We start from the raw sequence: 23,037 nt of genomic DNA on the forward strand, positions 1-23,037 counted from the left end.
TATTTACAGTAGTTTTAACGAGTACTTACATGTAGTTATGAGTCAAATGAAACTTCCTCCACCAGAAAGAAAAACTAACCTTATTTTCATATGAGATGCTTGCTTTCTGACCTTTGAATAGTGCACCATGGGTTGGCTGTGCCAAAATATTAACAAAACCACATACAGATTCAGACAAACAGATGGAAAGTAATGCCATCTCAAAAATACTACATTATGTCATCATGTTCTCTCAGAAACTCTAGTCTCAGCATTAAAATAAAATTCCAGGAAAACAACAGAGCTCTGATTTCCTTTTCACAGACCCTGATGCCCACCAGGCAGGTACATTCAGTCCTGTATTCCTGTGAGCCTTTAAACTGATCTCCACACGACTCACTCTTGTATGAGCAAAATAACTGCTTAGGAGCCTTTGGTAACAAACCAACATGTTTCCCAAATAAACTGATTTTAAAATTGAATTCCCTCATTTTTCAGAAGACTGTACCTCCATGATTACGAATATTGCTGAAATAATGTTTATTTGCATGTGGCTGTCTAAATCCTGCTCAGCTGGTAGCCTCTAGATGATATAATGCTTTCAAAGTGCTGGTCTTCTGCTTTTTCTTTCACTCTCTGCTCTTCTAAGGTAGAGACAAGTTTGTCCCTTTGCTCAACCACTTTCATCATCTCAGCAAAAATTTCATCCTGTTCATTCAGATCCATCTCATCTTTAAGGCTGTCTAAAAGATCAAAAAGAAAAGGTTAAAAACCAGATCACTCCATTGTTACACTCTGTATTTTAATTGTTGGTGTACAGCTTTAATTAATATTATAGTTAACAAGAAATTAAATCAATAGCAGTTCATATTTTTCATGTTACAGTCCAGGGGAAATTTTCTCTGTGTTTTGGCCATTTAAGGTTAACCATAAAAGCTTCTAAAGCCTGTAGTACTTTTAGCAAAACTTAGACTGGAAGTGGATAGGAAGAGCACTCCTGTGCTATTAAAGTATTAATAAATACTTTATTAAAGCATTTAAGCTAGAATTTAAATTTAGTTTATCCATATAAAATGTAGAAACTCTAAGAAAATGGAAATAGTTTTTTAGAAAAAATATTGAAAACTGCTGTCACTTACAATCCACATGCTTAGAACACAACAGGGTATTTCAGTTTATTCAGTGCTATGTAACCCCCCTTCTCCCTGCCTTCCTCCACCTCACACCCTCTTTTCTAGTACTGAATGAAAGGACAAACCCAAACTTTAATCCCAAGTATCAAAAAGCAGTTTCAAAATACTGCAGTAACCAGTCAAGCTACAGTTAACATAAAAGCAGATAGATAACCTCTTTTGCATTTGGGTGGCAGTGGAACTACATGTGTGAATGCTTCTGATCCAGTTCAGCGTAAAACTGGGCAAGGCAGCTTAGCTGTCTTCACGAGAAGTCAGGTGAGAAGACCTTACAAATTGTGGTTTGCTGCCTGACCTGCACTCACAGCAGAGCACAGGCAGAAGGGCCTCATCCACTCTGGTCCTTTTTGGAGCAAGCAGGGACTCACACAGGCACAGCCTAACGCTGTGGGCTGGAGCATACTCTGACTTACCATCAATGGCCATTTTCTCTCTCAGCTTCTGTTCCAACCTGCTTTGGTGGTCCTCCAATTCTAGTTCTTGGGCTCTAGGTGCAATAAGAGGTATATTACATAATAAGCTTTTTTTCAATAAAGATATATATTAATATTATTTCAACCAAAATATTCTGTATTCTTTTTATCCAATGTTTTCCTATTTTCTCCTCATGGGCAGTCAAGGCTAAAAGCTTACTGTGCCCACATTGCCACAGCAATGCCAAAAGCACTACTACCCTCTTCTGCATTATGTATCACATTAAGCTCCTTCAGATGCCACAACACTTAGGGCTTTAACTAGCTGTGCTTTGATGGTGGCACCCACAACTTGATTGTGGATGGGCCTGAATACTCTCACACACAAAGGGCTCTGCCAGGCCCACTGCACAGGAACAGGTCCTGGGGCAAGGGAATTAACACATGTGTCCTGCAGTGATAAAAGCAGCCTGCTTTTGCTTTTTTAACTCTGCATCGCAGACAGAGTGAGCAGGAAGCATTGCTACCACAACACCCAATGACAATCAAAGGGAAAAGAAAAGGTTTGGCTCCTGGTAGCAACAGCACATCTAGAGAGACACTGGGGTGCAGCTGGAGCCAGTGGCTGGGCTGCCACACACTGTGCAGCGGGCTGGTTGAGTAATATGGCAACGAGCAACCTACACTGGTATAAAATCCAGGGATGAATAATGACTGCTGTAGCTCTCATTGCCTTTCCACTTTGCACAGAAATAGTGGAGAAAATAGCTGAAAGTCACATCTGCCTGTCTCTTGAGGTAAGGGAACTACAGCCAATATTGTTCTTATCAGCCACAAAGACTGGCATCTGAGATGGCTTTTATTTGCTTGGTGTATCTGCTTGTTTCATGGCTGCAGTGAATTCCTAGATCTTTCCTCCTCTGTCCAATAAACTGAGATAAACTTGTCAGACTATTTTTCTTCCACAGGAGAAAGTGCTCCAGTGCTCATTAGAGCCACACTGTGTGCAGGCAGAGCATCTGTATGCTGTACTGGTTTAGAGTATTGTGTAAGATTGAAATAATTGAACCACTGTGAGAGGGAAGGACAAGGAGGGCTCAACTGGAAATCTGTGTTCAAAACATATTGTCACTACTCTGGGTATGTTCACTCTGTGACAATCTCAAGCTGCAGCACACAGTAAGGTGTTCAGGTGTAATTGGAGTGCACTTTTCCCCTGCCCCCTTCTTTAGCACTAATGGTTGTCCTTACTTACATAATCAGGAGCTCAGACTCATAACGCATTAATTTGTTCTTCTCCAGGACCAGCTCAAACCATTCATGTAGCATCTGAGTTTCATCCTTTGTGCCTGAATCTGTTTAAAATAGGAGAGTTAAGTGTGCATTACCAGCTTTCCTTCCAATGCTCTTGCCACTGAAGTTCACTTTAAATAGTTCTCATTTGTAAGCCTAGGTGAGTTCAAAGGTAGATTTTTTTTTTTTTTCTGTAACTCACCTTGGTAAAGTCTGGGTATAATAGACATCACAATTTTGTCTACATTTGGCTGAATGTTGTAGCTTATTGCAATGAAAGATGGATTAGATTTAAAAACACACTTATTTTAGAAGTTAAGATTTTTCTTTCAAATAATCATATAGACTTCCTTTTTTTAATGGGCTCTTATCCTTAGTTTTGCCTTTGATAACATAGTTCCTCTGTGGATGGTGGACTCTAGCAGCTGAACTATATGTATAAATGTAAATCCCATTAACAAAATCAGAGTTCAGGATGTACGTGCTGGCAAGTATCAACTCAGTCCCTGCTTCCTGTGGGCATAAGACACACAATCAAATTCTTTACAAATTTCCATTCATTTGCCAACTGGCCTCTAAATCTGCATTTGCTTTGAATGATGAAAAGGCTGTGGGACAGGACAAATCTACTATTACTGTGTGGTTTTGTAACACTTTGGGACGAGGTATCACTAGTAGGTGATAGATATATATAGATATACAGACACAAAACATGAGATGGTCTCTCTCCCTGAGAGCTCACAGCTTGACTGCCTTGCTGAAGAGGAGGACAGATTTCTCTTTCACCAGATGAGGGCCTTTACTGCTCCTGCAATGCCACCTGTACAAGAATCTTTGGCAACAGAGAAGCCCTGGATGTTTTCAAGTGGCAAGTCAGAGCACGTATGTGTATCTCTTCCTTGCTGTCCTTTTTTCAGTGGGCTCATCAGTTCAAATTTTCCATTCATTTTCCTCACAAAACAAGCCCACCACACCAGCCTTCCATGCAGAATTGCAGCAGTGGCAGCACTACAAATGCACCTCCCACAACACCTGCTCTGCCCCTCCACCATCCGCTGCCACAAAACAATTCTAGAAAGCAAGTATCTTGCACTGCTTCATGTTGAGGCAACAATGCTGACTTGTTGACCCCTTCAGAATATCAAAACCAACAGCCAGCCCTGCTTTTTAATCAACACAGTGCTGCAGTGTGTGGGAGGCAGGGACAGCCAAACCTGGGACAAGACAAAAGGAGGGGACACCGGCAGGCAGGGGGACACAGTGCTCTCCTCCTCAGTCCTTATCTCACACTGCTAGACAACCAAGCATAAAATCCCCATCAATCAGCCTGGCTAGTTTCTGTGGATGAAGACGTATGTGATTTCTCCTGCTTTAAGAGCACTGCACCTTTATTTCAGATGACTGAGCACATTGAAATTTAAGCCCAAAGGTTTCAGGTTCAAGTTCCAGAAATTACAATGACAAGAGTATCACTAAACTAGGTGATAAAGTGGAGAGACAGCTGGAGTCCTGGACAGCTCAGCAGCAGTTCAGATGCCTTCCTGTTGCTTTGAAATATGCTTAGTCCTTGGCCCCAGAAATTACCCTCTTGCCCCCGCTGCTTCAGCTGCCCCTCACCTTCATGTCAAACTGGATTTGACTCCATGCAGGAACACCAGTTTATAGCCTGTCTCCTGCAGGCAGCAACAATCTTGCCCAACACAGCCCTTTAGCAATCTTCCTGAGCAGGAGGGAAATTTTTGGGTTCACCAGCCCATTTTCGTGCCTTCACCAGGCACTGTCATCCCAGAGAGCCCAGGTCACCTCCTGCCAGAATCTGAGGAATTACACAGATCCCTGCACCAAGAACAGGAGTTGTGCTGGCTTGGGTGCAGTTCTGCAGTTTCCCATCAGGATTTGACCTCAATCTGAAGTTACCATGAAACAGGAGGATAAAGCAGCAGGAGAGGGCAAAGCAAACTTGCCAGAATCCATTAAAAATTGGCAGCAATGGATGTGTTCCTATGGCATCTTCCAGGTCAGCAAGTGGTAATTAAAAATATCTTCTCAGAGTGATGGCTAGAGCAGTGCTTCCTGGGACATGTCAGTGGTGGCTTCTCACAGATCCAATGCAGAGATGCAGCATTAGTATTCAGTCTTAGGTCATCATATGCCACCATCAGAAGTGATGACTGAAATTTGACCTATCTTACTGTCAGTAAAACATTGCAACTGCAGGTATGTGTATGTCCTGCACCCACACACAGAGGGTTACTATTCTCTTTCTGCTGTTTGCTTGATTATACAAATATATATATATTAACATTTCCTCTTTAAGCTTTCAAATATCAATATCTCTAATAAACGACTGTATTGTAGGTTGATTGAGGTAAGCAAAGAGAAATGCACTTTGCAAAAATGCCACTCATTTTAGCACTATCCTCAGTGCAAGCTAAAATAAAAATAGCCCCTGTTTTTTCTCCTCCATCCTACAGAATGCTCCCCAAGTGTCCCATGGGGAAATTTTCCCCTGAGTTTTTTGTTAATAATGATGTTAATAGTTATTTAAGTCTGATGGAGTGCTTTATGCCTTCCAAGGGCAGAACAAGCCAATTAAGTCTTTTGCGTAACACAGTATGACAGGTCTTTTTAAAGGTTAGAGGGAAAACAAGTTGAGTTTGGTTTCTGAGCCATGCTGCCTTTTTCTTACAGCATTGTAAAGCAAAACTTTCCTCCTGGTTTACCCAAGTCTTCTTTAACCTGGATGCCATTTGAAAGTCAGGTGTTCATCTAATTATGCGGCTATTTCTATATTCATCAGTTTTGAGGGAGTAACAGGATGCAAAGGTGTATTTAGTGAACACTGTTCTCAAAATCTCAACCTTCTGTTCTCCAGGGTGATGCTAGACTGTTCCTCAGCAGTAAAGGGGATTTGGCCAGTTGGTGCCTTTTTAGGAACAGCTAAACCTCGTATTCCTTATTCCTACAGCTTTTCAACAGATCTTTTTGCTCTGTTGACAGTTCTGAGAAGACTTGGATATGCTCCTTATGAAACAAAAAAATAGCTGCAACATGTGCAGATATATGTTTACCTTCCAAACCATGGAGAGATTTCTGAACGTTTTCTCAACACAGATTTTCTTCTTTACCAACATTCTTCATTACTTGTTTTGTTAACCGATCTGTTATGCTAATTTCAGTGGAAAATATGTTCTGAGATTTTTATTTTTGTATTTTCTTGTAGGCAGAAAAATCTCCATAAGCTCTATAAATGTCAGTAGAAAACAAGTGATGGTACATCAGTGATTTATTATTTGGTATTTAGAACCAGAATGAAGGGAATAAGGGGCATGAAAAATGGGACTGATTTTTTTTGATTTTTTTTTTTTTTTAATGCATGAATTGTTGCCACAACAATTAGAAGATCATCAAAGCCTCATTTTGCTCATCAGTCTTTGTGGCAGTTGTTTCACACCCACACATGTTCTCTTCTTATTCAGTTGAGGAGCTAATGAATAACTCTCCCTAACAAAGGGGCCATTCATCCTGGGCTTACAGAATTATTAGAGGAGAGTTGCGTAAATGTCACTGAAGACTAGTGTTTGCAGGCCTGTCTCTAAATTTGGTTATTCACAACCTTTGCAGCTCAATATTATTGCTGAACTGTGATTGTTTTCTAATTACCTTAATAATACCTATTAAATCAGTTGAATTGCATGAGCACAGACCTGCTTAAATACAACTTAACCTAATAAACACTGGTCATTCGTTAACCAATAATGTCTATTATTTTTAAGAAGGCTGAACAGAATTTAAAAATCACTGATTCCTGCATCATTACACATATGTTATTACAAGCAACAAATCACTTACGCTTTGTTGGGGAAACTTAAGAGCTTCATGCTTTTGCACAAGAAGAGTTATTGAGACACAGTAACATCCTATGTTTCAGTATCTGCCCTATTTGTAACTGGCCACCTACGCACAATCAACAGGGAGAAAAAATAGTACTTTCACCTTAATGAGAGCAATCCAATTACTAAGGATGGGAAGAGAATGAGAAGCATCAATCTGTTGGCAGACAGCCTTCTTTAGGAAATGTGATTGTCAAAACAGCAAAAACAAGAGGTGGCTCTAGGCCATTTATCCTGGTATTTGGTGTCTATCCCAAGACCTAGAAGCCTATTGTCCTTCTGTATTTTTGACATTTCCTAAAAAAATCCACCCTTAAACAAATCAGCAGTAAAGAAAAAAAACTAACACTTCCAACCCTCAAAGTCTCTTTAGCAGTTACTCACAGGTGGGTGCCATTTGATAAACAGTTATGTTTTAATGAAAAAAAAAAAGCTACCTAAAAATAACATTTGAAATAGGTTGTCACTATCAATTACAGGACATTAGATAATAAGTATAAAAGGTTGGACAAATGCTGTCTTGCTGAACTGATTAGTTCAGTGTTAGAATAGGGGTGATAACTGCTAAGAAATATGGCATTAAAAAAGCCAGCTTGCAGAGATTGTGCTGGGTTGCCTAGCTAAGACAATGAAAAGATCAGGTACTGATACATACACAAGTTTTCAGTGTTGTGCAACTGCCTGTCATGAAAGCAGGAGGTTCAGCTTTCTAAAACAGGTAAATAAGAGACACACTTGCCATCAGGCCATGGGCTCCCAAGCCTCCTCCTTTCAGCACGGAACTGCAGCCCCCTCTGAAGTCCCTTATACGCATTGTTCACATTCCCATTCCTGTTCTGAGCCTGACAGAAACCTCCAGCTGTCCTGTTTCTGTGCCAGCGTGTCTCCCCAGCTTCACCCTCTGCATACTGGGGAGCAACTGGTAAGGCTGGACTGGTGGGAGGGCACTGCAGTCCTGTGTGCATGGGACTGTTGGTTCAGGCCAGTGAAAATGTTGCCTCCGACTGGGGCCAGGACAACATCCCTGTTACCTTCCACCCCTTGGAGGAAAAGCTGAGCAGTTCAAGTCTGGGAGCCTGCATGCTGCTGTTGCTATAGCATGGCCACTGGCTCTAATCATATTAATGGCATTTCACACTCCAGGAGAAGTCATTAAAGACTCTGTTACTAGGCACGGGCTGCTGCTGGCTTGGTAACTGCGATGCAGCTCCTGGAAATCTCATTGGCTCCTTCCAGAAGATGAAATTAAGCTCAGGATGGGATTTTTTTAAAATGAGGGGGTAGGGAATTTAGGTTCAGGTTCAATAGCAAAGCAAATAATTCCAGATCTGTGATAGCCAACAGAAAATGTATAGCATTCAGGATAAAGGTTCTTGAGCTACCAGAGTTTGAGGAAAAGGGTAATGAATTATTTTTGTCTTTCCAGTTATCGTTTCATTTCAGATTTTGCACTGAACTCTCTTTCTGTGACTATCATTAAAACCCTTCTGCATTGAAAAAGGATAGAAAACCACCACCAAACAAGCAAACACACATTGCTTCATTTACCTGATTCTCCTCTTAGCTGTCTCTCCAGTTTGACACCAAAAATCTCCAGAGCTCTTTGTCTTTCCTCTAGTTCTTCTAGCTGGCGCTGAACTGCCTGCAAAATTGTAATGATGTAAGAGCTATAGACATAGCTTAAAAATTCACAGACAAAAAGATGGTCTCAGTGGTTAGAGAGGCAGCTTAAAAAGGTCTCAGAGGAGTCACGGGATTTGCAAACTCATGGAGCATATCAGGCATCTAAGCAATGTAATGATTCCACTAGGTATCTGTCACATTTTTATGTGGGTATAGTATGTAGCAAAAGAACCTCAATTTTTCTGAACTTGAGCTCTCCTGTTGTAAAACAGAGATCATAAAGTTTCTATGTCTCACAAGGTGTGAAAAGTCAATACCATACACAATTCAGAAGCATGTATTCTTAGATGATACCTGAATAAAACTCATAAATATTGAAAGTTTACAGCTAGAAATCTTTGTTTGCTATTTTGTTGTTCATGGGGTTTTGTTGGTTGTTTTCCTTTTCTATTACACAAGCTTTCGACACAGGGAGGAAAGTGTCTAAGACACAATAATTCAATGGCCTTTCAGGAAGGACTTTACATTTACTGGTCTGTCCCCATTTAAATAAGATTTTCAGAGGTGTCGTGTGGATAATAGGCATGAAACATCTTAAGAGGCTGAATTGTCAAACAGAGATGCTCAGCAGTTGCCATTTCGGGCTGTGTTAGGGCATACCAAGCCAAGCCCTCAGAAACAGCCTAACAAACATGAAAGATGGTTCAAAAAGTTTGGACCTGAATATTTCCACAAAGCAGTAAAGTAAGAGAAGGCATGTATGCATCTCATCGTACTTTGAGATAATTCACAATTCTCAGATGAAAATGATAACAAAGTTAGTCTTACTTTGGATTAAATAAGATCATATTCTTCTTTCCCATAGTTTTTATTCTGTCACAAATTTTATAGTATGAGCTAGTTATTAGCATTTCCTAAAATCCAATGTCTGGTTCAAACACAAAGTTTCTCTCCTTTGCTGTTACATGTTTTGCTAAACCAGTGATGTCTACAAAAACAGAGATTTTTAGATTCACCTCTGAAAACCAATTTTTTAGTTTTCTTTTTAATTTTAATATTGGTACAGAAATAGCAAATGAAAGCTCCATCCAAAATTATCCACTTGCTATAGCAATACAACAGAAGATGATGGAGAACTGCGCCTTCAAAAAGCTCCCACTACCATAATATTGATTAACATTACAACCTGAATTAATGAGATTAAATCTAGCTCAGGTTTCTCTGCTTTATGCTGCAGTACAGACACAAAAAAATGCTAGTGGCCACATAAACCTTTAAGTTTTGTGTGTATATATGCATATAGTTATGTAGGTGTGGTAAGTGAAACAGATAGACCTGAAAATTCTGACACGTGACAGAACAGTCTGAGATTAAGTTGCACAGAAGTGCATTCCCAAATCTTTGAATTGTAATTGGAAATAATATATTAGCAAAGTTCAGAACTTTCCCAGAATTTTCTGAAAAGCAGAGCCTGTATATAGTGATACTATTTTCCATCATCGGGAAAGGAAATAACTGACTTTCACTGCTATGGCAGAGAGAACAAAACTCACCACTGTATTTTTGTACTCTCTTGTACAGAGGAGTAATAGCTGAGTTTCTTACATTCTCAGAGGCTGATAATAATTTCCATTTCTATGTGTTTTCCCCTTCAGTCAGTCACTGTTCCCCCTTGATCTTCATGCACAATTAAAAAATTATGATGATCTTGTGGGACATGCAAATTTGAGACATATGAAATGCAAGGCCCTGCCACCTACATCTTCCTGCTCCTGATGTTTTGGGGGGGATTTCAACACAGAAGGCAGTGAGCCACAGTGAGGAACAAGGAGAGGTGCAGAGCCCACACTGGGTACCCACTGTCCTCCCTAGTCACTTTGGGAGATAGATGGGACATCTGCAAGCTAGGTTTTCACCTGTGCTTTGTGAAGCCTCTTCAGCTCCTCTTGTTTAATCAGTTGCTTTGTCTCCTTCTCCAGCTTCCTTCTCCTCTTGAGAGTCCTTTTTGCCTACAAAAGAGAGAGAGAGAGAGAAAAAAAAAAAGGCAATCAAGCCTAAGTGTAGCATTACAGCTTTTCTCAAATCCCCAGAATCACACAAACGTTGAGATTGGGAGAAAATTCTGGAGATCATCTAACCCCACTTCCCTGATCAAATCAAGGTGAGCTACTGCAGGGTTGCTTGGGTGACCTAACTGAAATGTAAATACATAGGAATATTTTCATGCATTTTCCTACATTGACTTTAAATCATTACAAGCTCTTATTGCAACCCTAGGTGAGTGTGAACTGTGCCTATCAATAAAAAATGTCCTAATCACAAAATTGACTATATACAACATACATGGCTTCTGCAGACATGACCGTGATCAGCGAAGAAGCCAAGCAAGGGAAAGCACCAGTTTAAGGAAACTCAACTCATTTCTATTGCTGTAGCTGCTAAGCAGTGAAATGCACTTTGGATCACTTGTAACATGGTACGAGGGATGTGTCCGAAAGAAACAACTGTCATGGGACACTACCTGAGGCCCTGCAAAACCTTCCCCAATGCTGTTTCTCTGCTGCATTATTGAGGTGCTTTGCCTTTCCCTGGGGCATCTGCCCCTGCTGCCAGGGAAGCAGGACAGCATGTGCTGCAGGGCTGGCCAAGGGAATCACCTGCACTTGCTCCGTCTTGCCCTTGACCCAAACTACCTGGAGGTGCTTCAAGGCTGTGGTTTTCCCATCTTGGAGGAGACAGAACAGACAAGCACTGAAGACAAGACAATTAAAAAGCTAACAAGAGAGGAAGCCACTAAAATTTTTCCCACCAAGTTTTGCCAGAGAAAAACGATAGTACTAGCAAAATAGCAGCCAGAACTGGCATGAAAAGAAGTGCCAGGAGGCAGCCGAGAGAAACAAGATGAGTAGGGAATGTGTATCAAAACTGAGTCACTGCTAATGCCCGTGTGTGGCAACTGCTCATTCACTCCATTTCTGGCAGCTGACCCAGCAGAGCTGCCTTCCCTGCTGCCTGGTCCTGCCTGTCCCTGCAGGCTGCCTGAATTGTTGGGAGTTGCTCCTATCCAGTTTTCTCCCATGTCTCCTGTCCTTTCTCTATTTTCTATAAACTTTATTGAATTCACCACAATATTATCTTACTATAGATTGTCTTTCCTGTAACAGAAAAGATGAATGATGAGTTCTGACATCTCAGCACATCCTGACACAGACCCTGGTGGGACGTGCCACCGCACACTGCTGTGCCTCTGCCTCCTGGCACTTCGCTTCTTCTGGAGCTGTGCAACTGGGTTTCCATTCAAAGCCTACTTAGCTTTTCAGCTCAGCTGTTTTTCCAGTGCAGTGGGCAGCCTCTTGCTTTGTTTTCCTTTTTTTTTTCCTTCTCAAAGGCAACAAATCAAAGGGCCACCTCATACTATTAATTCCACTTACAGATATTCCCTCCACCGGAAAGAGGTAAACACATTTCTGAAGAGCTATGCAGGCAATAAAAGCTCTGTTTCTTCAAATCAGAGCTGGGTATCAAGAGTTCACTGGTGGTTTAACCCTACCACTCCTGCTAGCCACAGGAACCAAGGTGGGGCTCAGAGATCCCATTGTGCAGCTAGCCCTTCAGTGTGTTGGGTCCAGGTGCAACTTTGTGGCTCATGCAGTTGTGCTGATTAGGATAAACACAGTGTTTGCCATGCAACCTGCCTGTAGCGCCTCTCAAATGAAGTTGTATTTCCCCACGGGAAATCTGCATCTGTTTGGTTTAATTTTTTCAATAGTTTGCTTGTTGGGCTACAAATTAAGGCCACTTAAGAATGCGGCTTCAAAGTGGTTTCAGTGAAACATGTCTGTTTGTCAAATTAAGACCTTCCCTGTCAATGCTGGTGTAGCCTGGGGGAATTAAAGATCTAAAGAGGAAACAGAAATTTTGATTTTCATCTCTCTTAAAGGGTTTGAATGTATTTTTCTCCCCATGACACATAACCTCCCACTGATACAGCATTCCCATCCCCATTTTGAGAAATTGTGCTGTGTTTTAGATCAAACTCATATGATAAATCTTAAATACAGTCCAACTGAGAAAATATCTTTCTGTTTCCAAGTCAAGGTTACCTTGTGTGTTAATGAAGGCTTGGATTCAAAATCATCATCAGAGGAAGAAGTAGAATACTCAGTAGTTTGTTTTCTGACAGGTACGTGTTCACATCCTAAAATGCAGGAACAAAATAGTCAGTGAAGCAAAAGATACTGTTCCTTAACTTACACAGACACTTTGCACCTGTCCTGTGTTCTGATCAGCAGCACCCAGAGCAATTTGGAAATTTGGCTACAGCTTTAATTAAATTTTTGATCCTTATCAAGAACTCTGTCTGGGTATATTTGATTTATTATTTTTTTTCAGGTATTACATACAAATCAATTAATTCCTTGAGCACTCTGCCTGTAGCATGCTGTTCTGAACTCACTCAACATTCATTAAAATGTATATCTGAAGTTAGCCATATTACCCAAATTATTGTATAAGGCTCACTATACAGTGTAATTGAATGCAAAAAGTCTAAGCCAGCTCTTAAACAAATTACCCTTATGTGGCTTGTAGCATCTGGCACCCATTTTTACTACATGACATCTGCTCAGTGTAAAATAGTTGGCGTCAGAATGTCTGGTCATATAAAAAAATCACAAATGTAATCAGAAGCAAATGGACTAAGAGAACAAGGCTTTATCACACAGCCTCATGCAACATAAATATTTCATTAATTGTGTCTAAACAAATGTAACTTATTTTTCTGCTTTAGGAATATTATCACATCGTTGAACTGTTGATTAAAATGCCATAATAAGTCAGGAAAATCCATACATCACAACAATGCACTCCATAAGGAAAACTGAAAGGCTGCCTTTGGAAGAAGCATGCTTTCAGAATTATAAATTAAATTACATTTAATTGCAGCAATTTTATCACGCCTGTTTTTCCAGCATCTCGTTTCAACTGGGTGTAAATATTTGAATTTCTTCTTAATTTGTCTAATTCATAGCTTCATTCTCTTTATTTCAGGAAATAAAACTGCTTTTGGAACATCTGTCTCTATGCTTCAACCTGCTACAGGGTTAATGATTAACAGCTGGGTAACATCTTGGAAATGTACATTATTTAAAGCTAACAGTGCCATTTTTCTTTGTATCTGCGAGGTAACAGTTGGATTTCTATGTGCAAGTTGTATTAAGATTTAAATCACTTCCCACGCTCCCAATGTAAATGTTTCTTCTTTGTCTTGTCCTGGATCCCAGTCCTGAAGCATGACTTCTGTCTCAAGCCCAAATTTAAAATCAGGACCCCTGGAACACGCTCATTCCAGCTGGCAAAGCCATAAAAGCAAATCCAAGTGATATGAGGCAGAAATTCCGGTTTTTCTCAGCAATCTCAATTTTAGAAGCACCTTTGTGCTTAAGGAAGTTGCAAGCTCAGAGGATCCAGCAAAGCAGACCTGGGTCCTGCCCTCCTTTTTGCAGGACAAGTCCTTGGGCAGCAGGCGGTGCAATAGCCCAGGCAGAAATACCAGGAGGGTCTCCAGCTTCCCAGGTGATTTCCCTGCTCCAGACCTGCCCAGACTGCCACCCCAGATCCCCACATCTCGCAGCACTTGAAAGGGGGACACAGCTCCTGCTTGCAGACCTGCCGGGGACTCTCTGATGGCTCACAGCTGCTCTGATGGGTCACGCTGGTGCCACACACTCCCCCGTGCCCTGTGACAAGCGTGCAAATCCAGCTGTACCCATCTCTGCCCCCAGCAGGGACGTCAGCTGCAAAGGCCTTCCCAGTGCATGAGCTGGCAGAAGGCACATGGGGGAACACTGTCACTACTTCTTTTGAGGAGTAAACTCACCTACCCAGCTTTTCCCTGTGCAGTAACTACCCTGCGGTTACACTGCTGATGAAATCACATTCCATAATACGCAAGCGGCAAATCTTACAGCCTGGCAGGGCTGGAAACACAAGCAATTACATGCTCCCTTTCTTCGCTCAGCTGTGGGAATAAGTGAACTGCTTCCCCATGTCCTCCCCTTTGAGTGGTATCAATAATTTTAAGTGTTACAAGGTCTGGAGTAAGAGCAGCCTGCTGCAACACAAGGGCACCTGCCCCCTCCTCAGGGGTGTCAATCAGGAGCTATTTGCCTTTCTGGAACAGAGAGAGGGTCAATGACTTCTCCAAGAACTTCCAAGGGCCATCTCATTGGCACAAGGAACCTGATGTCTGCACATGGAAAAGATTCATAACATCCACAGTCCTCCCAATGTCTATCTGCTGTGGAGAGCCAGGTATTTGCACCTTGCTCTGCAAAGAAAAGCCATTTAGATTACTCCAAAGCAGCTCCACATTTCAAGGGACACAGTACCTAAACTCTGAGACAACAACCACCCGACTGCAACCATCAATGCCCTTTATTGTCTCCAGCAAAGTCTACAAGACGAAGGGCCAAGAAAAACCAATCAGCAATGAGGCATCTGATGAGTCCACCTGTGTGCACTGATGGTTACAGACTCTGTCACATTTATTGCTTATACTTTTCACCCCACTGAGGTTCTCTGCTAATACAGTGTTGATAACTGAAGCATGAACTGCTCCAAGGAGGAACACAGAGCAAAAAGTGACAGAACTGGCATGAGGAGGCAGGTTTTTGGCTCCCAGATGTGTGGCCCTTCCACATTTCAGGGATAAAGAAGCAGTGGGACAGTGTCTTTCAGCATTAAAAGGGCAGCCACTCAGTGCTCTGCTCAGCTACTTTTCTTGGGCTTTTTCCTTGTGGGAGAGACCAGAAATATGCTTTAAAATGTACTCCCAGATGCAGATTTCAACTTAAAGACAGCTATAACAAGCATAGTAAGATATTATCTCACTGAGTGACCTTGCTTTATGCAGAGCTAGAGAAAAATACCACAAGTTTATTCTATTTTAGAAAAAAAGAACAACAAACTTGTGACAAACCACTCTTCTGTATTGCAGCATATACATTCTACTGTGGATGACTGAGCATTAATTCTACCTCCAAAGAGGTAGGATAGGGAGAATTTAGCCACCAGATGTAAAGACTTGGATGAGTTCACCCAAAAAAATGCTCAACTTAGGAACTTTTACACTTACTGGGTCATTTAAATCTGAACTTTTGAACTACAATAAAGTTAGATAGTAATAATTTGCATACTCCAAATATGTCAAGTCTTAAAGCCCAACAGTTACAGAAAAGATCTCAAAAACATATGGGTTTTTTTCAAATATTAATTCAACCAGATGGGATGAGGAAAGATGAGTCAGCCGTTTGATTGATCAATTTTATTGTTCAAGTTTTGAGTTTCTTTTCATTTTAAACTGCAGGCCAGAACCCAAAGGAGGAATCAAAGGACAAAAACCTCAAAGATACTTGTGCAGCAAATAAAAAACTTTCAGTTGCATCTAGAAATTCCAGCATGGCTATTTGGGGACATTTGTATATTCTACAGGCAAACTTAGGTAGGATTTTATTTTTAAAAGCACAGTCTCTCACTGAAATCAGTGCATGAACCCTCATTACTTCAGTAAGATTTGCCCTAGGTCACACACAGGTAGTCTGTTCAGCCAGATCTCTGCATAGGCCAAAATTTCAAAGTGGCTTTTTGGAACATCTCTTTTAGAAAAGAGAGAGTTAGCCAGAAAGCCTTTAGACGAGGTCTGGGTATCAGGAGCTGGAATGACCCATATGAAAGGTGTAACTGCAGATATAAGTTTGAGTGACAGTCTGCTGCTGAGTAATTAAGGTCTGCTTTTTCCTGATGCTGATCTTCAGCTGGTGGCTGAACAGTTGGCAGGAGATGACAGAAGGACAGAATATAGTTTTAGTTTGGACAGACACCTGGGTCTGAAATGCAAGTCATCGGCACAGGAAAGACTTCTGGACATGTATTTGTAGATGAAGTAAGATAAGGTGTGGGAAAATATGAGCAACATAACATAGAAGTAGTTGTGTAGAGTGAGACTGAAGGTCTTTTAGTCTGCCTGCAGCAGTGGATGTCTGAAGGAATGCTGTAGGCACTGGGCTGTTATATGTGATTCCTCCCCTTTAACACTTGCCCAGCCTCCAAGCATCTTTCATTTCAGGACCTTTCTAAATTGGAAGTGATTTATAAGGATTTGGTTACTCCTCAGAGAATCTCTCTTCAAGGAGCTTGGCCCAGTCTCATCTCAAGCCCATGGACTTTCATCACTCAGCAGCTCATTCTTCGGCTCCACAAGCCAACAGCCCATTGAAGGACAAAACATCAGCATGTAATGCAAGACCAACAACATTGCACAGAACAAGTTTGTCTGGCCTCAAATAGGATAGAAAAGCCCTACTGCAAAGAGCCAAGAGGATTAAGAAACAGAGACTAATTAAAATTGTTTCTGCAACATGCTGGAAGTATTTTTTTTTCTTTAAAGAAAATAATTTTCCAAGATTCATAGTAAATTTCATGCGAGAGAAAAATAATTACATATAATGTGGGCTAAAACTTACCATCAGTTAACAACCGAAGTTTGCCAAGCCTGGGCCTCAGACAAGTGCCAATATGAGAAAGAAATGCCATTTTAGAGAGCCAAGCAGGACTTGGCTCTTTACCAGTTTGATTTACTCAAATATGAATGTTTGAAAAAGTTCAGTGAGCTGCAATGTTGAAACACTGAAGACAACAGATTACTGGGCAAATGGCTAGATCAAAGCTCTGTTGTTTTTTTTTGTCACAAGACTTTGCAATGCCTATATAATAATTTTATGATTCCTCATCTGGCTTGCACAGCAGAAGAATGCAACATATTTAAACCAACATGTTTCAAAATATTTAAAGCAAAATATAGCATTATTCAAACCTAACAAGAATTTTTCCCATTTTAGTAGTAACACTACATACTAATTATTGTAATACACCTAGTTAAGAACAAGTCAGTTTGGCTTAGCTGATGGGTAATGAGTAGGTATAGATGCAAAAAGAGCCTCCCATTTGAGACCACAGCATAACAAGTGTGAACACAGGCGACTCTCTGTGGCTTCAGTGCAGTCTCTAGCATGCTCTGGCTCCAGGGGGATGCCTGGTTTTGTGAGTTGTTAGATAAAGGATGCTCCAAGAATCCAATTAAAAAAAAAATATCAGAAAGGAAAACAGGAGTTATTCTATCAATTTTCATGAGCTTCAGATCAAGTCCCTTATATACTGTGTAAATTCCTGACAGCATGCAGTACTTCTGAAACAGAAAGGATGCAAAAAGGACCTAGCAGAGCACTGGGAACATCACTGGACTTCATATTTTACATACAGATTGTTATTTTCATGCTGCAGTACAGCAAAAACTTTGGGGTTACAATTTCAGTTGCAATTCAATAAAGTAAGAAACAAACAGGTATGTCAGTAAAAATCAATAGGTGAGTTAGTTTACGAACTGTGGCTTTCTGCAGTCTGTTAGTGGAAAGATGGATCATGGAGAAAGACAGGTGGGTGCAGCTCTCATACCTCATATTTCATACGTGAAACTGTGCTGCACTTAATCCTTTCTGAGCCTATTCTCAGATTACTCAGATTGCTTTTTGTCTGACATCATTATTTCTTAGACTGGTCTGCAATTTTAATACTAACCGTGTTCTGGCAAGCAAAAATGAAAATGGATGCCTTTTAATCACTGCCCAGATAGACACACAAACAGGTCAGAGTAGGTCAGTAAGGTGCTATCTCCTCGCAGATAAAGCAACAAGAGAATATTAATGACACCCTGAAGCTCCCCAAAATATGTCCATGGTTCTGTCACTGCAGCAGCAGGCAGAGTTCAAGAGACACCTGCTGAGAAGGCAGGTACACAAAGCCAAGATTCTTGCTGTTGCAACCGTATTGCTTCAGTCCCCAAGCTCCTCATGGAAAGGGATAGCAAATGTCTTCCACACTGCACTGGACTTCCCTGTGCCTGCCCTTCTGCTTGCCCACTGCACGGCCACTTTCACAGCACACAGTGCTGTGGCACCAGCCACTCTGCACAGCACCCCACTCTGCCCTTCCACTCCTTCCACCTCAGTGAGTGTGTTCTCCTGACCCAGACACATTGGAACAGCAGTGAGCAGCAGACCAAATCTGGATCCACCATGCTGCACTCTGCTTGCACATCCACTCTGCTCTTTAAACCAGAAGCAACCCCTAAAATGTAACCAAAAACATGTATGTATTAGGTCTTCCTATGTAGAAAGTAACTATGACTTAACATACAGCAGGTACATGCTTGCCTGATCACAGACAGGTCTTTTAAATGCTCAGTGCTATTACCAGAAAACAATAATTCCACTCAGGTCCTCACCTGTGGAAGAATACTGTGGTCTGTCTTCTGGAGAATGGTCCTTCATGAAAGGCAGAGATGACATGAAGGAATTCCCTTCTCGGTCACAAACTTTACTTCTCAGTCTACTAAAGAGTGACCCAAGACTACCCCTCTGTGCAGAGTCATCCACGTTGTCCCTGGAGGTGTTCTTGGGTCCCAGTGATGAAAGGGGGCACTTTTTGTTACAGATAAATATGCCATCTGTGGGAGCCTCTGGAGTAGTCTCTTTAAAGGTAAACTTTTCAAGGAGTCCTGGGACATCCTCCATCCTACTACAAGATGATTTCTGAGGTATATTGGTTATCTTGGAAGACCTGGTGTGAGGACTGTAGACTGGGAAGGATACCTCCTCACTGTAATTCCTTGGAGATCTGTCTTCAGAGCACACAGAAAAATGAGATGGATTTGAGACAGGGCTTCCATTTCCTAAACATTCTCCTGCCCACTCCCCTACTTTCAACACCTGCTGCTGAGTGTTATTTGCTCTGTTATTGTTACTGTTTCTTTGGCCTAGGGAATAGCCAGGAGTACTGGGGAAGCTGAAGAAAGGTTGTTCTGAAGAGTCTTTGACTTTGCTGTCTGAGTCTTGCTTTAGTCCTTCTGGAGATGAGGTTAGAGGCTCCAAAATGGACCTCTTGATCGCATTGGCTATGAGTCTTAGTGGGGATTTTGGCTGGCCAGCCACATGGTCCCTGGCAACTGCATCTGGACTCCTCAGAGCATCTTTTCTGTCAACTGGCAAAGTTGGTGGAGCATCATCTGCAAATGACAGTGGCACAGGACAACGAGGTATTTTGAACACATCTTTTCTACAGTCAGTATTCTTCTCCTCTGAAGTCTCTATTACTCCTTTGTTTGAAGTCTCTGTTACTCCTTTGTCTCTATTACTCCTTTCTCCTGGACTGGTTCCACCCAAGTCCATCCCATTTGAATCATATGACAAAGGCTGCTGTTGAGTACAATGCACCAGCCTCTTTTTTGCTTCTATTAATTCTTGCTCAAGCTTTTCTTCTGGTTGCCTTCTATTTTTGTCATATTTTTCTTTCAAATCCAAAGGTGACAGTACTTTTGTCTTCCTGTTAAAATTTTCTGGTCCAGAAGTATATTTCTTATTTTTTTCCTTCCAGTCCTGGGCTGTGTATATGTCACCACTTACATCTTCAGGCTCAGAAAAATCATCAGCTGGTGTCCCACTCCCAGGAGGGGTTTGTGGAGAACCTCTGGTGCGGTTCTGAAAAGGGCAATGGGGCACATAGATATGGGTGTCTTCAGGCATCTCTCTAGCTTTTTCTCTTCTTTGAAATACTGGGTTAGAAGGTTTGAAATGACCTCTTGTAACTTCTGGTGATTTCTTGTAAGAAGCCAGCTATGAGAAATAGATTATTTTAGGGGTGGGAAAATATATTTTAGTGTATCTTTTATTTCATGCAATATTTTAATCCATTTCAGTCTAAACATAACACTAATAAACATATTTTCTGTATGTACACACATACATATATAGATGATAATACAATAGGAAGAAAAGCTTTCCTCCCAAAAAGGCTATTGCTCCTCTAGGAGCAGAGGTCTAATACTACTGGACATTTTAATAGTCTAAAAATAATATCATCCCTGCTAAGAATCTGTCATAACTTTATGGACTGCCTTAAATATTTGCTCAGAAACAGTCCTATCTACAGGGAAACAAGCAAGAGTAGATCTGCTCTGTTCTCCTGCCTGCATTCCAGTTTCATCACCTTAGAGTTTCCAGTAAGCACAAGAGATCATCATCTATCCTCTCCAACGGCTTTTATAATATTGCATGCTAACATGGCACAAGTAGGAATGAATTAAGTGATCCAGAAAAAACTGTAAAACGCAAACAGTACTTTTAAACAATTCAATTAGTTCTCTCATGATTATTTTTCCTTTAGTGAAGATTTAAATTCATTACTCTAGCCACTGAAACTTCTGCTGGAGATAGTAAGAAGGATAAATGCTCACATTAGCTAGCCAGCAGATCAAAACTAGAGCTTTTTTCCTTCTTAAAAGAGAGGCATTTTATCCTCAATGCTATATGATAATGGATGGTGAGGAGATTAAATTCCTGTTTCCACTTATGTGATAGATTCCCAAATTCACACGGGTGAAGCCACTTATCTGACTTTCCCAGAAGCATCAGAAGTAAGGCAATAATAATTACTCCCTGTTTCACAGTTCTATTTGATGACTAAAATTAATGTCAGCCAGAATCTCAGATTTAAAAAAAAACCACATGAGAAATACCAATAAACATAAATAGCCTCTTAATCCGCTTTTTAGAGTAAGAAAAAGGCTGCCAAGCACTGCTTATGAAGTAGGAGCTGCAGCGTGGAGTCACCTCCCCTCAAGCACAGCATGTCCAGGCAGCATTGTGCAGCTCTGCTCCCCTGGGACATTCCCTTCCTGGCCCTATTGTCCTGGACCGGATTTTAACTACTACCATGGACGTGGAATACTTGATTATTTTTTTTTTCTAACATAGATCTGAGGTCAAGCAATGTTAATCATGTTTAACTCAAGGATGAGGACAACAGGCTCGGACATGGAGGACGTGGGCTGGTCCCTGTTCTGCCAGGCTCCGAGTCCAGGGGACGTGCTGCTCTTCACTTGGGACAGTTGGCCACAACTCCTGCTGCAGTGCTGCACTTAGGGCAGGCTGACCCTTCCTCAGCATTTAAAACAAACAAACAAACAAACAAACAAACAAAAAAACCCACAAGGTAGAAAATATGATGGAAATCCTAGGTCTTAACTGAAGCTGAAGATGCTCCTGAGTTTTGGGAGGTGTGGAGCCAAAGGTCTGGTGCAAATTAAGAAAGGAAGTCTTTAGCTTACCACATGCCAGGGTAAACATTAGACACAGGTACACCTACATCTAAGGGCTGTGACAGCTGAAATCCCCCCTCTCCTATGCCAGGTTTCCTACGGCTGGCACTATGTGAGCTCTTATCTGGGCTCCCAGATCTGCTCTCCAAGGCTTTTCACCCACTGTCGCACAGTGATAACGCAGCATTTAAGCCACTCAGATGTGATACCCTGTCACCCCTCCCTGTTGGCACCTGGCCTTGCCCAATGCGGCACGTTTCCTTCTAGCCCTACAACCACATAGGCAGAACAACAGCCAGCTTGGGAGCACCGGGAGACAGAGTTAAGGGGTTCACTCTCCTTTGGGCAGAAACTGTGGCACAGAGGAAACCCCAGTAGGAACTAAACCTCCTGCTGTGAGGGAAGGGCAGAGTAGTAGTGCCTACATGTTGGCTGATGCAACAGGTTAGTACCTAATTCTCACCATTCTGTGGTCTCAGTCCCACAGAAAGCAAATGCCACTTAGCCATGTGGTTTGGGAATAGTTCTGTCAAACAGAGCATTCAAGTCTTCCCTATGTATAGCACAGGCATTACCCCAACTTTTGTGGAATGAAAACTGTTTGAAAGAGCAGATGATGCTGAGAGCAGACATGCTCCAACAGGAGTCATGCTCATTTTGCTCTGCACAATTTTGCTTCATACCTGTGTTTGGGAGTGATCCTCTCCAGGACCACTTTGACAGCTGGCTGAGCTGTCCTTCCAGTGCAGCCCCACTTTCTTGCTGGACAGTAGAGGGAAACCTGCCAAAGACACAAATTTTACCATCACATTTGCATTGTTTTTGTCTTAAATAAGGTTTGCTATTAAAGGCCGAGAGTAGAAAGTTAAAAATTCATCTGGATACAGTTGTACCTGAAGAGCTGACCTACAGTAATGAAGTTTATGGCCTCATGCACATGTGTGTGCACACTGTGCCAAACATGTGTTGACATTTTCAGCAGTGGACCTAAACTGCTTCCACTTTTTGGCTGGATATAGCGAAGCTGCTTTTCAGTTCCAGGAAACTTGCTGGAAAGCCAGCCCTCTTCAGAGGGCTTTCAGGCCTTAAAAGCAGAGGCAGTTAGAACAACCAGTGACTTTTGAAGCTTTGGGTAGTTCTGAGAAATGAAGCAAATGGATGACTTCTGAGAGGACTGTCTGTCATAACCAGAAAGAAAAGGCAAATGCAACCACCTACAGGCAGTAAGGACAGAAACAATCCTTTGGTCTCCCAAGCGAGGCCAACAGGCTGCCCAACAGGGGCTCTCCTACAATCAGGCAAGGTAGCTAATTCCTAAAGGTCTTGAACCAAAACTAGCACAGACAGGCTTAGACCTGCTGGAAAAAAAAGTAAGGAGGTAACTTGCACCTGAAGGGAGTAAAGAGAGCTCTCTAATACTTGTGTCTGTGGCA

General features: G+C 41.6%; 1 protein-coding gene across 1 annotated transcript; it reads right to left on the bottom strand.

Moving 5' to 3' along the window:
* Positions 1–453: 453 nt before the first annotated feature.
* Positions 454–20,030, bottom strand: LOC127385329 (F-actin-monooxygenase MICAL2-like). Its single transcript, XM_051620977.1, has 7 exons — positions 18,734–20,030; positions 12,498–12,592; positions 10,311–10,403; positions 8,320–8,413; positions 2,841–2,940; positions 1,586–1,659; positions 454–722 (listed from the first exon to the last, which is right to left on the bottom strand). The coding sequence occupies exons 1-7, from the start codon at positions 20,028–20,030 to the stop codon at positions 538–540; spliced, it is 1,938 nt and encodes a 645-aa protein (XP_051476937.1). The 3' UTR covers positions 454–537.
* Positions 20,031–23,037: the final 3,007 nt, after the last annotated feature.

The sequence above is a fragment of the Apus apus genome, chromosome 5 (genome assembly GCF_020740795.1).
Source record: "Apus apus isolate bApuApu2 chromosome 5, bApuApu2.pri.cur, whole genome shotgun sequence".
NCBI lineage: Eukaryota > Metazoa > Chordata > Aves > Apodiformes > Apodidae > Apus > Apus apus.

Coding starts and splice junctions, on each gene's coding strand:
- LOC127385329 (XM_051620977.1), bottom strand. CDS start 20,030: ATGCCTGAAGACACCCATATCTATGTGCCCCATTGCCCTTTTCAGAAC. Junction 8,414..10,310: donor AGAGGCTTCACAAAGCACAG/GTGAAAACCTAG, acceptor ACAATTTTGCAG/GCAGTTCAGCGCCAGCTAGA. Junction 723..1,585: donor AGAGAAAATGGCCATTGATG/GTAAGTCAGAGT, acceptor TTGATCTTTTAG/ACAGCCTTAAAGATGAGATG.